Source organism: Cinclus cinclus, chromosome 3 (genome assembly GCF_963662255.1).
Source record: "Cinclus cinclus chromosome 3, bCinCin1.1, whole genome shotgun sequence".
Classification (NCBI taxonomy): domain Eukaryota; kingdom Metazoa; phylum Chordata; class Aves; order Passeriformes; family Cinclidae; genus Cinclus; species Cinclus cinclus.
This window is the reverse complement of record NC_085048.1, coordinates 9599204-9617277: the sequence shown is the minus strand read 5'-3', so window position 1 is coordinate 9617277 and position 18074 is coordinate 9599204. Positions and strand designations below refer to the sequence as shown.

General features: G+C 37.4%; 1 protein-coding gene across 12 annotated transcripts in view; it reads right to left on the bottom strand.

The window, feature by feature from the left end:
- Window positions 1–18074, bottom strand: part of PUM2 (pumilio RNA binding family member 2) — a 73462-nt gene that overhangs the window by 24305 nt on the left and 31083 nt on the right. For 11 of the 12 annotated variants that reach the window (XM_062489671.1, XM_062489673.1, XM_062489670.1 and 8 more), the window contains 8 exons: window positions 15304–15409; window positions 14830–15017; window positions 14022–14194; window positions 10786–11056; window positions 10418–10511; window positions 8461–8586; window positions 7155–7294; window positions 5017–5155 (listed from right to left, as the gene is read on the bottom strand). In XM_062489671.1, the coding sequence (XP_062345655.1) occupies window positions 5017–5155; window positions 7155–7294; window positions 8461–8586; window positions 10418–10511; window positions 10786–11056; window positions 14022–14194; window positions 14830–15017; window positions 15304–15409 (1237 nt within the window). The remainder of the gene's footprint in view (window positions 1–5016; window positions 5156–7154; window positions 7295–8460; window positions 8587–10417; window positions 10512–10785; window positions 11057–14021; window positions 14195–14829; window positions 15018–15303; window positions 15410–18074) is intronic. The other variant, XM_062489677.1, reaches the window with a different exon arrangement.

The window sequence follows — 18074 nt, the reverse complement described above, 5'->3', positions numbered from 1 at the left end:
TTACACCCTTGTGCTCATCTAAAACTAATACACCATTTTTTATATGACATAAGGCCCACGATGTAAACAAATTTATTTTCCAATGCAAAATACTTGGAGGGGGGCAGGTGAGATAACTTACATTTTGCATAAATTAAATTTCCCAAAATTAATACTAATGCAGTTGAATACATTAATATTAGATTTTCTAAAATAATTTACTCATATGACTGCTAAACTTAAAAAAGAAGCAAATTGTCCTTGCTCTTTACATTACAAGATGCCCAAGCCCTCTTGACACTTCCCTGACATTACCCAAACCTGTGATCCACCCATAGACAGTACATTTAAAATAAGTAATGATAAGCTAGGTCAATAGAATCCAGATATTGTCACAGAAGGTTCAAGCTATGAATGAGAACTGATGGGTTCATCCCTGTTTCCAATTTCTGAAATACATTCCGAGCCAAAATAGGCTCAGCCTTCTACTTAAATCACTACAACAAAATAACATAGGACTGACAATTTGTGAAATTGCTAAAACCTTGATAAGTGCATCTACAGCCTCAAAGGTATAAAATATTTTGGGTTTATGTCAAAAATAAAATTTCAAAGAAACCATCTAAGATGAGCTTGTATAACTGAAGAACAGCTCTCACAGCAAAACTTAAATCTTCTCCTTTCCATTATTCCACAAATTGTGCCTCATGCCTGAAAGGTGAGCACAAATCCAGAAACTACCTCTACCTTCTCTCTTATGAGAGAGCAGGTGGGGACTTGGAAGATTTCTCTAATTCCCTCTCTTCCTGTTTCAGTTTTTATTACCTTCCATCACATCGTCTCTCTCTGTGGCTCCTCAAAAATTAACAATTATCAAAGCTCACTTCAGTGCCTTCACATTCAAGTTCACTGTGGTGTTCCCATACAGTCAGAAAACTAAAACATACTGTTTCCTAATCAGTTCCTAGTCACACCTTTTATTTTAAGAGTTCAATTGCTCTATCTACACTTACTGTCTTGGTATCATCGGGGAATGTGAAAGTAAACAATCTAGTTTACCAATATGGTGTTTTGCTGAAATTATTTCTAAATGTCTCTAAAAACCAGACTCTGAAAAACTTTCTGATTCTTACCGCACAAACCTTGAATATACCTAAAGAATGAGAGGAAATGAAACCTGTTCTCTTGGCTTATGCAGCTCATCCTTAGCATTGCACTTACCCATCCAGTAATGCAACTTCCCTCAGTGATGACATCTGAATGTATGCCTCTTTGCCACTTCTCTCTACACAATTTAACAGATGTGACACTCCTTACTGCCAACTCAATTATCTGCCTCTTTTAAAAATGCCATCCTCTCCCCTCCCCAACTTTCTCCAAAACCTGACCCCTACAACTTCGTGCATGTTGTGCTGAAGACATGCTCAGTCTTATCTCTGCACATCCTCTCACAAATCAAAGTTCAGAACTTACTATCCAGGCAGTAGCCCATTTATACTTTCTATAACCACTTTAACTTTACCTATACTCTGTATCTGTCATAATGAAATTTGATTGCTATTTCATACTACCCACTGCAATGTCACAGTTCAAATTCATCTAGGTAATAAAACCAAAAGCCAGTGGGTAGAAATTGTTGATTTTAATGCTTTATACATGGGCATTTTTTCCAGAGTACTCAGTTTACATGTCCACCTGCAAGCCAGATGCACCGTGACAGCTTTATTGTGTGAGCTCCATAAAACTAAGTTGTATTTGACCTAGTCAGTGCAGTCAGTGGAGCCTCTGGAGGGATTTGGCTGACCTGCTGCTATAGACATCTATTTTAGGGTAACCTGAGGAGCTCTGCAGTCGCTTTACAGAACTGCACAAGGGAGATCTCCACTGAGCACAATCACTCCTTAGATCACTGAAGTCTCAAGTAGACTCCAGACTTTGGATGATTTAGCCAAGCCCAGAAGTTGCCTATGATGAGTACTGGTTTTATTCTTAAGAAGAATGTATACTGATTATCCTATGAAATTGGGAAAACCCTTTGACACTCTCTTGCACATATATTCAGGCACAAACACTCTGTTTTCAAAGAATCTTTGTTACTGAATGACTTGCTCAATTAGGATAGGAAGAACTTAAAATGGAATTGCATAACTCCAATGCAAAATGCTTTTCACATTCAGTGGTTTTAAAAAAGAACCCAAAATTTTATCAGCCTTCCAGTACCCAGAGGGGCCTACAGGAAGGCTGAAGACTTTTTACAAGAGCACAGAACAAGATGGAATGGCATCCAACTGAAAGAGTGTAGCTTTGCATTGGATATTAGGAACAAATTCTTTACTATGAGAGTGGTGAGTCACTGGAACAAGTTGCCCAGAGAGGCTGTTGCCACCTCACCCCTGGAGGTGTCCAAGACCAGGGTGGATGGGCTCCGAGAAACCTGGTCTAGTGGAAGATTCCCTGTCCATGTCAAGGGGTTAGAATGAGATGATCTGTAAGGCCAAGCCAAACCATTCTATTATTCTATGATTTTCTGAAAGGAGACTTAACACTCTTATGTGAAGAGTAACCTGGATTTCAGGCACTTTCTCTCTGCATGTAGAATGACATATGTATCTTAAGCAACACAGGAATATACCTTCCTAAACAGGTAACAAAGAAACACCTGAAATAGCAAATTTCAAAATAAAGCCATGAAATAGTTGGGATAACATAATTATATCCAACACGAAGGCTATGACAAGAAGAAAGCAGCTCAAATAATTTCAGGACAGCAGCATGGACAAGCTGAACAATATCCTCTCACTTACTAGCTCACAGTGAAGCCAAACTACAAACACTGTAAAGAGAATTTAAAACCTTGAAACTCAAGCTTTTGGACCTTCACTTTGTCTTATAGAACATCTTAGTCCATTGAAACATGAATTCCACACTTCTTAATCTTGCTAATTACTTTACATGTGTTACTCAGTGGTTGCTGTCTGGGATTCACTGAATGACATCTTGGTATCTAGATATTATTTAGTCATCTTGACTCAATTTTATAGTAAGGTAATAAAAAAAGACATCTCTAAAGCCAAACTCGCTTTATCCCAAATCAGGAAACTAAAATAGAGGTGGACAAATCAAGAGTAAATTGAACAAATCAAGTTCTTATTTCTCTTTGCTTGCTATAAATGGAGCCCAAGTATCCCTCTCAAATACAGATACCAAATCCAGTAACAAGATTCCTATATAGAAAGACATGCATTCATTTCCTCAGCCTAAATTCTTCTTACTCTAAAAAGAGGAATCACCAGCACTCCCTATGACTCACTACAAACCCATATGATGATGGCTGAAAAAATAAATTTCTTTCCTTATATTTTGAGCCTTATTCCCTGTTATAGTGTGGTTGGTAAAGCTGAAGTCAGTTGCACACAATTCCTATTACAGAACAGTTTGAAATATATTCACAAGAATCAAGCTCTTCTCTGATGATGCAGGTTTGCAGCATCAGATGGGATAAACCAAGAACTTATAATGGAAACTGAATAAAAAGGCTCCTGCCCTCCTGGAAAACCTTTTGGGACTTGTGGAAGAGGAAAAGAATGTCTTCAAGTACCTTCTTCAAAGGACAGGCTCTTGCACTGCTGAGGTTATGTATTTGACCACTCAGTATTACTTTCCATCAGCCACCTGGAGGGTGGGGGAAGAGTGGATGGGCTCTATGGGTTTTAAGAGCTAGTCTTAAGATAGCTACTCCAGATCCAAAGAACTGATATATAACTATAAACAAATGTACATCACACCCCCTCCCAAAAAACCCAAAACAAAAAACAAAAAAAAAAACAAAAAAAAAAAACAAAAAAACCCACCAAAAACAAACAAACAAACAAAAAAAACAACAAAAAACCCCAACAACAACAAAAAACCCACACAAACAAAACAAAAAAACCAAGAAACAAAAAACCAAAAGCTGAAGTTAAGCCTTTGAGACTTGTGCAAAGATGCTTATAACATCTCTCACATGCCTCACTGTTTGTAAGCCTTATCCACTGCTTTGGTGAGGTGCAGAAGTACAGCTTGGCAGGTGCCAGGACAGCACCTTGCTGATTCCTCATTTTAGGAGAAAGATGTTAAAAGCTGAAGATAACTACTGCATGAGAAGAAATAGAAACTGCAGTTATAAAAGAAAATAGACAAGAAAAACACAATAGCTAGTCAGCTCTGCAGATTTCGAATCTAAAATGTGCTCATGGGAAGCAAAGTGCACAGTACAGCCCCAGAACATGCAGCAAACAACTCTGGCTCCAGACTGCAAGGCATCTCACAGTGGTGTTGACCAAGGAGAGAACTTGTACTGGTCTAAGGAATACATCAACATTATCTAACTTAACTATGTAAAAACTCTAACTTTCATACTGCAAAACAGCCAAGTACACTGAAATTCCTCTTGCTCAGGTAACTGTACCAAAGACTTAGAACTTCAAAGACGTTGAACTTCAAGCTAACCACTCCCCAACACATAAACCATTTCTCAGGAAGTCAGAAGCCATGTACACTGAAAGAATCTGAGGCTCCAAACTCTGGAGTGCTTCCAAGCATTTTGTGATCTTCAGATATGCTCAAGCAGTAATTTTATTTTAAATGTCTTAATTTTGGATTCTGAATTTTAGATATTATTATGTCCCAAATAGAAGTCATTCTAGTAAAACTTAATACCTCCTGTTGCAGAGGAACCAGAGAACACATGATTTTTAAAGACAGCATGTAGTTGCTTTATTATATATGAAATTATCTTGAAAAATCCATCATATTCCTTGTGCATACATTTGTAACAGCAAATACAGAGAAAATGCTCCCAATAATACATGTTACAGGAGTTTCTTGTGCTCTAAAAATATTGTGCCAGTATTTTAAACCAACTGAATAACATAAAACTAGAAAACTCAATTCTAAGCAGCTTATCATAAATGTAACAGGACCTTGTTAATCTGTTACCTAGTAACACCAATACTATTACTTTCAGTGAATCTCTTAATCCACTGGTAACATACATACCTGGCATGCCTGTAGCAAGACCCTGACCAAAAGCCAAAGCTGGATTTGCTGCTGCAGCTGCTGCAAGTGACTCTGCCTGTTGCCCTTGCTGCCCCTGGTTGGGAGTGAGCGGGCGCTGAGTTGCTCCAGCTCGCAGGACCTGCAAAAGGCCAACACAACACCCCTTCTTTAAAAGGTAAGGAAGCCAATCTATTATGTGCTAACAAAGGTCTAGAACAGTTGCTGTAATTATTTTATGTCTCTCTGCCCTGATTTTCATTTTGAGAATTCTGCACTGTAGCAGAGATGAATCCCTCTGCAAACAGCCCTGGACGGCCCCCTGGAACCTCCTCTGAGATAAGAAAAACTACTTGCTTTGAATGACTCATGTTAGAAAAATGTAAGCTCTTCTTATCCTTTTAGAACATTATTGGTTAGGTTTGGTTCTTTATAATTGGTTGTCCCAAACAAAGAAAGATAATGTAACCTGTTTTCCATTGGTTTACTTGTGATCCCCCCAAACCCTACAAAAGTACATGTGTGATCCCCCATCTTTAGATTTGTAGCCTGACCCCTTCACAGACAATAATAAAGCCTGTGGAAAAAGTAAAAAGAAAGTTACACTGCACCTTGTTGGTCTCAAGAATAGACACATATAAAGAATAAAAGGTAGATACCATTTTGCTGACAAACATGACCATAAAATATCTGCCATGCTCTGGACAGCAGGGCTGATGTATGTTCCATCAACGGTAATGAGTATAAAGGAAGGAAGAAAATCTGTAAGTGATACATTTTATGCTCTACATTACTTATTAACTGAACACCTGACCTTCAAATGTGTTCATAAACACATTTGTTTACATTACTTAAAGGCAGCTGAATGATGTAAATCTGAGTCTCTCAGCACTTGTAGTAACTTGTCTAAATAATTAACATTCCACTGCCAACAGTGCTGTAAATAATGCACCCACTGAGTTTTAAACATTCACATAACACTCCATCACCATGCAATGCAGGTGTATTTTATTATGTTCTGACAGCGAATCTCTGGGAATCTGACTGAAAAGCAATCTAAATTCTTGCAACTACTCTATTTCTCTTGGTTAAAATCAACTTTTTCAAGTCTGAAATAAGGGAGAAATACAGCTCACAATATATTCCCACAAAGAACTGTATATGTTATTTGCATAAATCAGTATTAATTTTACAGAGAAAACAAAAAGACACTGCAGAGACAATACACATTCAGTTACCAATGCAGGTCACTGATAAAAACAACCAGCAGAAAGAAATATCCACCTGAATATAAAAAACAGCGATGAAACCCCTCGAACTACATGGCATATTAGACTTATAATATTACATTTCTAAGAATGGCATTGAAATTAACCACACTGCTGGTAAGAAATTTGAAATGCTTACATTCATTCAAGTATAAAGTTATTGTAAAATTTGGGCTTTTCCTTTGTCAAAATTGCCATTCATTTATATTGAAAACGCATACAATAGTTTAAAAATGTATCCAGAGCAACAATAGAAAATTAGCATTTTTTTTTAAAAGTACTTAAATGGAATTTTCAACAAGTTCTTAATAACGCTTCACCAAAGGCAAAACACCATATGGCACATGGTGATGTTGTAACACAACAATGTCAAAGAAAAATAAGTTGGGCATTCCTTCCTGTGAAGCAACAAAACTACTGCTAACACCTTTATTTTCCCACTTTTCCCCCTACTTTTTGAAGGGATGGAAAAATGTGACAGCTAATTTATGAAAACACAGATGGATTTTTTTCCCAAGCTTAAAAGAAAAAAATATCCTCCTAAAATTGCCTGAGTGTATCTTTTCATTCCCTTATGTCAGTTTTCCAGATTAAACTTGACAATAATTTACTACACAGGAAGCAGTACCTACACACACAATAGCATAGCAACCTGAAAAAAGAACAATTTTTAATGCTTATTATCTTAAGAGATGAGACTGTAAAATAACAGGGTGTGAGACAGTGACAATCAGTAAGGAAATAGAGAGTTTTTAACATTAATTTATTATACAGTAAAACGCAATATCTGAATTATGTAACATTTTCTGGCAGCTGACCATCACACACTGGAATGTTAAGGTAAGGCACCTCTGCTTTTCATGCTGAACATACCGGTTGCTGTCCCTGCTGTGCCTGGGAAGCTGCTTGCTGATTTGCTGTGGTATTTGCTGCTGCAGCTTGCTGCTGGAATAAATTGGCTGGATACACCCCCCACGGAACACCATAATACTGAGGTGGAACCACAGCAGGACCTAAAACCAGAAAGCAGGATTATTCCATCTAGTGCAGCTGCTTAAAACACTGTTTGTAGCATCCCTCATTGATCCATCTTCTCAGTTTCAGAAGAGAAATTGGTATTAAAAGAGAGAATTCCCATATTTTTTAATATGACACATGAATACAAATGGGTTAATTTAAAAAATTCACACCCTATCTTCTCTCTGAAAAAAAATGAATACCCTTTCTGAGACTCAGATGACAAAGAAAAAACCTTAAAGCATTCTGCATTTAAAGAGTCTGTGTACCAAAGAACATTCAAAATCAGTTTTCATGTGTGGAAGAAAGATCATTTCAGAATATCATAGAATGAACAAAATTTATCCTCCTGATAGTGATGTGCTGAGACTTTGATCATCTGTGATTCCTCCTTTCCGTATGATGCCCCTGCTCATAAACACAGCTATTGCCTGTGCCTCCCCTGCATATACGTGATGCTCTTCAAAGAGGGCACACTTAACTCTTCTGGTCTAGTGATGAAAAACCTGTAGAAGAATAATCTCTCTGTATCATGGCATTGTACATACAAACCATTATGTATACATGTCTTACTTTTTTCTACTGCCTTCCCTGTGAAATACCATACGGAAGCAAAGGAGATGCTTTTTTAAATGTTATATTCAAGCCTGAGCACTAGCTGGGACTTGAATACTCAGTCATGTTGTTTCACAGTGATATCTAGTAACTATTTAAGAGATTTTCCTGGGTTTCTCTGTTGTCTAGGCCTTTTAACATGCTGAAGACCATCTTTATTCTCATACCCACTGGGAATGAAAAAAGCTGGAATTTGAAAATTAATGCACTGAGTAAAAACATACAAGGAAAGGTTAGCTGTTTCATCTTTTCAAAATAAAACATACTGTCAATGTCAGATGCACCTCATTAAACACTTTCAGAACAGATAAAAAGGCCTAATTTTTGTATATGAAAGTCCAGTGACAAGAGAAACTTGGAATCCATATATAACAAAGTGAAATCCTTTTTCCTTGAGTAAAGATTTTCAGAATGGCAGTATTAATTTTCCCACAAGTCTCTCCTTCCTAGAACTACATGTGCATAGAATAAACAGGACCAATTTCCCTTTTTCTTCTCTTTTCATTTGGTGGAACTATCAAGACAGACATTTCCAGTGTTGAGTTACCTGCTAGGGTAGCTGCTGCAGCTAATCCAGCTGCAGTGTACGGGTCAGTCCCTGGAGGAGCAGCACTGATAATATACGGGTTTGGCACAAAAGCAGCTGGGGCCAAGCCTGCAGAGAATACGCCTGCTGCAGTAACAAACAGAGTTTCATTACAGCCAACATTCTTAGCAAGCATCATCATTTTCACAACACCCAAATCATACAGTCTATCTGTTAAAATCAGAACTGTTTGTACATTGGAACCTCTTAAGAGCAGGTAATTACAGAAATCAACACTTCAGTGTCTTCTCATCAGTCCTTCCTTACTAATCCCAAGGCCTAACAGCTTTGTTTTGTTGGATCTATGGACTCCAAGGAGATTTACCTCATATGTGTCTATCCATCCTTACACAGAAGGGATTATTCAAAGTGGAATGTATCTTGCCCAATTTCAACAATCTGAAAGCTAAACTAGTCTTGCAAGGAAATCTGTAGCAGACAAGTCATCAAGTGTCTGAAGTGAATTAGCCAGATGAAATGAACCACCCGCTAGAGACAAAAATCTCTCTTCACTGACAATTAAGAAAATATTTAACCAGTTTCAGTCAGATACCTAGCTTTTAAACAACCAGTTATGAGATGCTAACTTTACTTCCCAAGAATCCGAATTTGATATAAGAATTGCAATGGAAGGAGACAACTGCAGAAATTCTGGCAAACAAAGCATCGCTACCCAGAGTTCCCCCTGTCAGCTGGGTTCTCGTGCTTTATCCAACACTGAGTCAGCACCTGTTGCAGCAAGTAAAGCACATCAACCTATGTCCCTCCTTCCAAATATTTCTTGATAAATTTCTATTAATGTGCACATGAGAAGGGACTGCATTTTAATGAGGAAAATTTAAGTCAGCACTTCATACAAAGTAGAGGCTTCTCCAAAGTTCAGAAGTCAAAGACAGGACCTGTGGACTCACACAAACATCTCAATCTGCCATCCTTCCAGCTCTCAGCCTGTATTTGTAAGCTGTAACACTAAAGACCTGTTACTTTTCAATCCCAGCTATAGGCTGCTGATCCCTGTCTGAGTGGACATCCCAACCTATCTAAACAAGCTGGCAGAAAAACTTATTTGCAGGAAAGCACTGACACAAGTCACTGGAGATGCTTACTTCTGCCTGCCTGAGAATCCTTCTTCTCTCACAGAGGAAAGACATTTGTGCACACACAGCCCAACAGCCCAGTGGAACTGGAGAGGAATCCCGATTATCTCCCTTCCTTAAACAAGGAATTGCTTCCATTGTGTTCCAACCTCCCTCCCCTAAACACCGACAGCTTCCTCAGACTGGAAGATAAAATCGTTGCCACTGAAATAAAGGCTCCTTGTTGGGTTGCAGCACACAAAGAACTTGATGTAGTTAAGTAACTCACTGAACTAAAGGCACTGAAAAAATGCATGCTAAAGAATTAGCTCTATGACAGGGGCACCTGCAAGTAGAAAGAGCTGTTTAAATAGTGCCATTAACAAAGAAAAATTAAAACTTAGTCAACGCAACAATAGGATTTCAAAATTATACTCTACAATGGTTTTTAACTGGATTACTAAAATACTAACCTGCAACAGAATCTTACAACTGCATATTGGTTTTCAGTATATAAAGCTAGTGTTTCTATTACTGCTTATAACAGTAAGCATTTTTAACTCTTATGCCCATCAACATTCAACTACTATGCTACAGAAGCAAATATAAGTTTTATTTCTTTGTATACAGCTGCCCAAAGGGGAAAATTTACAACAGAAAACCTCCACACTAAGGACAGTACAGACACAGACAGTCATTCTGAGTTTTCATGAGAACCACTGCAACGGGCCAAGTGATCAGTATCTATTTGAATGAGAAGACTAGGTAAATTGAAAGGATTCTATCAAAGCAACACACCCACTTTTGCCAGGGACACTTACTGTACTGTACAGAAACCTCACCTATGTGTGGCTGCTGAGCTGCAGCCAGTGCATATTGCTGCTGCTGGGCTGCTGTCAACTGCTGAACAGTCAGAGCATTAGTCCTCTGGAAAAGCTATTTGAAAAAAAAAAAAAGCATTTCAGTTTTCAAAAGTCAGAGCTATAATATACTTGGATTTGCTTACAAAACAAGGAAGTCAAACCAAGCTTCTGTAATAGCAAGTTACTAAACCAGAAAATTATGCAAAAATATTCTTTTAGATTAATTATACAATTATTTGCCCTTGACTAAGTCACAGACAAAATAATATTGGAGTGCATGTTGAAATGACTGATTATCAAGAGGATAATCAACTTAAAGGATCAATTTGCCACAGTCCATTACTAACCTGCTGCTGAGAATTGTAGTCAAAAAGTCCTACAGTAGCTCCTGAAGAGTCCATTTGTACCTGATTGCCAGGATAGTCAAACTGGAGAGAATCAAGACCAACTTGTTCCATGGCATCTAGATTCTGATTTTCTGGATTTGAAAATTCTTCTACCAGAGGCTTATGGGCTGTAGGATTGGGAAGTGGACCTAATCCTTCTGTGGTGCTAGGATTGGGGCCCAGGCGTTCAGCTACTTCTGTTGGGGAGGCTTGTCGACTTCCAGGGGTACGACTGTTCAGAAGAAATTTAAGACAGACTCTTCAATCTTAAATAAAGCTGTCCACAGGCATAGCATAGGATTTCTACTTTCAAAGCAGCTCTGAACTCAAGAGACTTTACAAAGGGAAGCAGACTCATTTTAACATTTTCAACCAGCATGCACTGATGGTTCAAGACAAAGAATGCATTTAACTCTAAAGCATAATTTTGGGGTTTTTTTTTTAAGTTTAAGACTGACTAGAGAGCCCTTCAAATCACTTGTGAGGAAAATAAACTGATCTGTGAGGCTGTTTTGAGTGGAGTGACTTGTGGTCACCTATGAATTTTGGGATGTCTCTATTGTATTTTGGTAGTGACATGAAACATACTCAAGAGAAAACTTAAAAAGAAGCAATGGCTAAGGGCATTTTACGCCAAAGAACAGAATCACACAGCAACATTTCAACTGCAAAAGACAAACATACACTATAGTAACAATTTTTGATATCTGAAAAGCAAGCAATATATTTTTACCTTGAGTAAAATTAACCACTTGATTTAGCATGTGACTAAAACATTTCCTACACAACTCATTTAATAGACTATCCTACACTGATGATTGGTGGGGAAAAAGTGCTCCTAACATAACCCTGAATAGAATATACAATATCATAGATACAGTATTATAGATAAAAGCTGGATTGCTCTCTCATTTGGCAGTATTAGTCACACTCCCACTGACTAGAGGGGACTTTCTGTACACCTATAAACACCTACAGGCAAACAGATGAAGTGAGGTGTCAACAGAGTGACATCCTAAAGATATTCCCAACACTATTTGGTTAGATTTAGGATACCTTAATTTGGAATGCTACCTCACACACTGGGGGAGGCCATATTGTTTAGACTATCAATTTTTACTAGCAAAAATCAAAAACTACTAGGAAAGAGTTGTGTGAGAAAATAACATTATTGCATTGGCAGAACTTTATGATTATATATTGTTTCTCAGGAAATGTAAAACTTCTAGTTAAGTTTGCTTCACTTGTGAGAACTGGGCTCAAATACCAAATGCTATCTTGAGGGAAGAACCTATGTTTATTCCAGCAGTACAGTGCCAGACCAGTATGCTGTACTGCTACTTCTAGGTCAGACACACAGCCTTAGTACTACCTGTTCTGCTTCCTCTTCAGGGCTCCAAAGCCAAAGTATCTGCTCCTCACTGAAGCACATGACTAATGCAAAGAAATCTACTAGTACTTATGTCATGGCTGATAACAACACTTAAGTCTGTACAGCTAGAAATCAGCCTTTTAGGGAGTTAAATGTATGATTTATTACTCTGGACAAAATATGTCTAGGAAAGGAGGAGTGTTTCGACTAGAGGTTTTTTTAATGTAACAAGCAACCTCATGGTGATTGCATATAAAACACTGGCTTACCATCTAAATAACCTAGCAAGCAACCATGTCTTATTCAAAACGTGAGTTTAAAGCAGTTTAATATTCCTTATTTTTCCCAAGTGAAATACAGCATCAACAAAGTGAAGAACAAAAGGAAAAAAGGCAGTTATTTTAGTACATACTTAGTTTAAAAATGCTACAAGTACAATAAAAATACAAGGAGGAGGACAGGATGAAGTTCCTTTGTTAATACTTATGGTTAGCTAACACAGGTTGCTGTTCTAGTGCTGTTCTGTTGCTATAGTTAAAGTTGTGTCAATACTTCAATTATAAACCTCTGTTTGGAGGGCTCTATACCACCACTTTATATGGCCCATTCCATTTAGATGGCCTTATTTTTTTTTTTTTGAGAGGTTTACTGGCTTTGGATGCTTTTTTGCATTTGTTTATTTTTTAATAACTTCTCTCTTTAAACAATATAGAGGGTACTTTACAAACACCTATTTCAAAATTGAAATAGATACTGGTAAAGAAAAGCAGGACACAAGTTATTCTGTATTTGTGATGGGTAACAATGAAGGTAACTTTGTTTATTGTGCTTATTGCAGCAGGCATCCCAGAGGAGCCAATGTGAGCTCTCTGGTATGCTTGGTATTGTATTATTTTCAATGATACATCTTGAAAAACAGACTTGAAGAATCCCTCCTTAGCCTCAGGTAAATACATTTTTTTAAGGGTAGGAAATACTTACATATGGGATTCAAACATGCATTTTAATATACTTGTTCAGTAATGAACTAATGAAACCACAACTATCTAGTAGTCATGTTCATCACATTAATACAAATTTATGTGCAGCACTCTAGTTCTCTTTTTAATTCTTCTTTATGACACTTACAAATGCATTGCAGTCATTCAAGAAAGAAGGATCAGCCCTTTAAAAATACCCAATTTAAAATGCAGTTTAGTATTAGGAAAAAAAAACCAGACTGGCTGTGCTGTCATATAAGAAGGGTTCACTGTTCAAAAGCTTAAGCTTGGTCCAATCTGTTTTTCCCTACAAAAACAACCAAACCACAACACCATTCCATAGGTGACATTTAATTATATGAGTAAGAAAATACCTTGCTCCACCTTAGTCAAAGATATGGCTTCTATAAAGACTTATGGGGAAATGATTAGCTGTGTTAGGCTGTGGTATCCACTAGCAAAATCAGAAGGAAAGTTAAAATTCTGTAGGACTTACTCTCTACAAGAACACTCAGGTGCAAAAGAGCATTAAAAAGAAGCAGAGAGAGAAAGAAATTTAGTTTGACATTAAAAGGGTTAAAGTTTTCATCCCTTTTTAATTCACCACACTCAGAAAGTACCCATTTACTTTTAATAGTTACTATGTTAAGATGAATTTGTCTCATGAGAAGTGACACACACATTAATGACATCCTAAGAAACATGTGGCACGGTGGGAAAGGGAGGACTTGAGAGGGAAGAATCAGTCTGCAGCTGGTAATGTTTAAAGCTGACACACAAACCAGAACTGTAATAATGCCCTTAAGAGACATGCTCGTCTTCTTGAGAAACAGTTAAAAGCTTACTTAAAATCTTTGCAATCGGCATCCATTCCATTTGGCAAACCTCTGCCATTTATTTTAGTAACATCCTCATCATCTCCTTGTTTAAGATCTCTGTTTTTGTCCTCCTCAAATGGAGAAGCCTTGCCTTTCTGATCTCCTTTCTCAGGTCCATCTGTTTCAGCATCTCTAGTGCCCTGAGGAAAAAGAATCTGTTTGATTCTGAATATTGAACAGAACACAATAGGAGCACCACAAGGTGACCTAATTCTACACTACAGTGCACGTAAACAATACAAACAGTTTGTTGTCAATGAAATTGCATTTGGTGGGTAACTTGGTTATCAAGTTTCAACCACATGCAATTAATAACTGCCAAAATGTGAAAAGGAATGCCAAGATTTATAATGGAAGAGCTAACTCAACCTTAACTATAGCGGTGCTGTTAAAGCAGTAACACTTTGAATTAGATAAAAGTTTATTTTATACAATTAAAACATCCAGTTACAAAACAAACCCGCATGAAAACATACAACAGGAAGATCTACAATAAAACTCACCACACATTTTAAATTAAGCTATTTGCAGTCTTTTTCCTACCTTTAAATAAAGTTTTTAGGAAAGCACTTTAAGACAGCTATTCAGTTAAGATTCCCAAACCACTCCCCTCTTTTGCCCCTCCAACCAAGGAAGACAGACAAACAGCAACTACACACTTCCTTCTAAAGAAAAGAATTAAACAATAAAAACTGATTAAGAGAACAGAAAATAAAACCATGTAACAAAGACCATAGCAGGTAACCAGGCAAGCTTAACACACTGCATTACTTACAAAAGCTCCCTTCCTAAACCGGGAATCCAATTTATCAGCTGGAGAGGAACTTAACACATATTCTACCATGCTCACTCCAAGGCCACCACTTTCTGATCGTGGAGACAATACAGCATTTACTTCACTGTTTCCATGAAAACCCTGTCCAGGCTTTCTCTGTACCATAATAGGCTGGGACATAGAATGGTCTGTTAAAAACAAATAAATAAATAAAACTATGGTATTTTTAAAAATACAACTTGCAGTGTTATCGCATTTCATTACAACAGCAATATGAAGACAAAAATTTAATTAAATAAAAAATTCCAAATCACAGTTTAAAAAAGCGTTATGAAAACACAATCACAACGCAGTATACATTTTCACAACTAAAATGAAAGGAAAATAAAATTCAATATACAGTTTAAAATTTGCTTTGAAATAACATTCAGTAATCATGACTGATTTTTCAGTAAATATACAACAACCACTTACGAGGAGTTCCCCATGCAGTCTCTCTCCACTCGTCACCAAGGAATATCCCTTTTTGTCCATCTTTTGCAGAATCATCAGGTTCCCAAAACTTTTTGGCAGGTAAAAGCTGTTAGAAAAGATGATGATGGTTTTATTTAAATATGCTTAGAGATGAGCAAAAATAGCAATACTTTTAAGAGGATATGCAAGTAATTAGTTTTACATCATGGAATCATAGAATGGTTTGTGGTGGAAGGGATCTTAAAGATCATTTAATTCCAACTTCCCTGCCATGGGCAGGATCGCCACTTACTAGAGCAGGTTACTCAGGGCCTCATCCAACCTGGTCTTGAACACTTCCATGGATAGGCAGCACAACTTCTCTGAACAACCTGTTCCAGTGCCTCACCACCCACACAGTAAGGAATTTCTTCCTTGTATCTAATCAAAAATCTCTCCTCTTTTAATTTAAAACCACTTCCCCTCATTCTACCACCATCTGCCCTTGTAAAAATCTGCTCTGCCTTTTTTTTTGTAAGCCTCCTTCAAGTACCATAAGGCTGCAATGAGTTCTCTTTTCCATGCTGAACCACATCAGCTCTCTTTGTCTATCCTCTCCATTGCACCAGCAGAGCTGTTCCAGCCCTCTGATCGTTGTGGCTTCCTCTGGACCCACTCTAACAAGTTCACATCTTTCCTATGCTGAGGACTGATACAAAACTCAGCTTTCACTAAAGCAATGCACATTGCTGAGGAAATCCTAACACTTGAAGTCTGCTTTCTGTTACTGAAGTTAATGTTGTAAAAAGGGGTTACTAAAACGACTCAAACAGGATTGAGATTCTGAAGTCATGAGGAAGAAATACAGAATATAGAAGCAGCTGTGAAAAAAAGCAAGTTAAATTAATCCCTGTGTTAAATCAAGACAATCTTCTCAGAAACTTTAACAAACAGGGCCTTCCTGCCAAAGACTCAGAAGCTTGGCTGTTAACTAATACTGTGATAACCAGAAAGAGCAGCAGCTCATTTGTAAAGTTTCCTTCACTTGGAAATGCATCATGTTCCAAATTTTAGGAAGTGACTAATACACATGGTAGCAAGTCAGCTCCTTTCGACCATAGAGCTGTTAAAAATCTGTGACATTCATATGTGAAGTTTCACATACCAACACTGTTATTTAGATGTATGTTTTTTTTCATTCCTACTTGTAAAACAGGAAGTGTCATGTTAGATCAGTATCACTTTTTGTACTGTCTTCAAGGACAGACAGACTTAAGTGTGACATGACAGATGTACCACACAAACAAGAAATCCTCAAATACTAGCATCCCTTTTGCTTTGATTTTACTACTTTATTCCTGTACCTTTTCCCATCAGTAACAATACAACTGCCAAACTCTACAGGTCATATTTTCTCTATATGTAACTTAAAAAAAAAATAACAAAATGTATTCTCAGACAGAATAGGTACTTCACAAGGCACATCAACAGAAACTAAAGTGAAAACAACTTGCAAAATTTAGGGAAGAAGAGCGCTGCACAATCCATCAGATTTATCAGATTCTGCAAAATGAAATGCTGTATTTATAATTTTAAATTTTGCAAAATTAGGAAAAGGCAAACATAATTTGATGAAGCTGTTTGCAATAAATGAGTACATTCTGGAAATTTGCTTCATCTGTAATTTAAGCGACTAAAAAATGCTTCTGAACTTCACAGTTGGTTAGTATGAGTCTTGATGAAACCACTAACAGGAGTGAGTATATAATATAGATATTAGTGTGACACTGAAAGCACTTGTGAAAAAAGCCTCAAGAGGAGGTGGCTAAGATTGCCACTGGTAGGCCCCAGTATTAACACTGCAACAGAGGTGACAAGAACTCCCCTGGACAAACTTAAGGATTGTTGGGTGTTTTGTGTTGCCCAGAGCGCTTACCAGAAATGAAGGCATTTGACTGGTTAACCTCAAATCTCTGGCTTCCTTATAGAAATTCATTAACAGAGAAGGGTTCAGGTGGGAGGATGATAAACAACCAAAGCTCAATAGGACATACAGGAAAATGTTATGCTTGCAAGAGGTGCTGTACTGTTGTGATCTGCCCTGACAGAGATGCCCACTCTCAAATGTATTGTAGAATCACCACCAGGTGTCAACCAAACATACTTTGTGAGCAGCAGGATATTAAGTTTACCCCAAATTTAAGGGTTGATATTAGCCATCTGAAGGCAGAGAAATAGATTAATGGAATCTTACAACTGCATTTCAACTGAAAGCAGAGGATGTCAAAAATCAGATCTGCCTACGCACGTAATTTTTAGCTTTCTATTTGTAACAGGTTTGCAATACTAAATTTTCATTTTATAGGAGAGTGGTAGAACAGAAACCAATGACTTAATGTTATCTACAAAATCCTGGTTTAGAGAATCACACTTTATTTTAAATGCTGTCTAAGTCAATTTCAAATATGTGTCCAGCTGAGGGGTTTGAAACATGTAAGGGAATGTGTCACCACCTAACACAACCTTGTCAGAATAAAACAGATCTAATAATGTCTTGGGTGTCATAAAATGAGAATTACCTGAAGTATGCTTACCCTGAAATTAGTAAATTCCACTATGGGACAGGTGTGTTCACACAACTCAGTGTTAGGAATAAGCAAATTCAGAGCAGAACACACTCTAATACTGGTTTTGATATCAAAACTCATTCAAGCTATCTGTATAAGAAGGAAAACTCTGGTAGTTAGAAGCACTAATCCTCACTGCAAAAATGCAAGTTGTTTTTGGGGGGA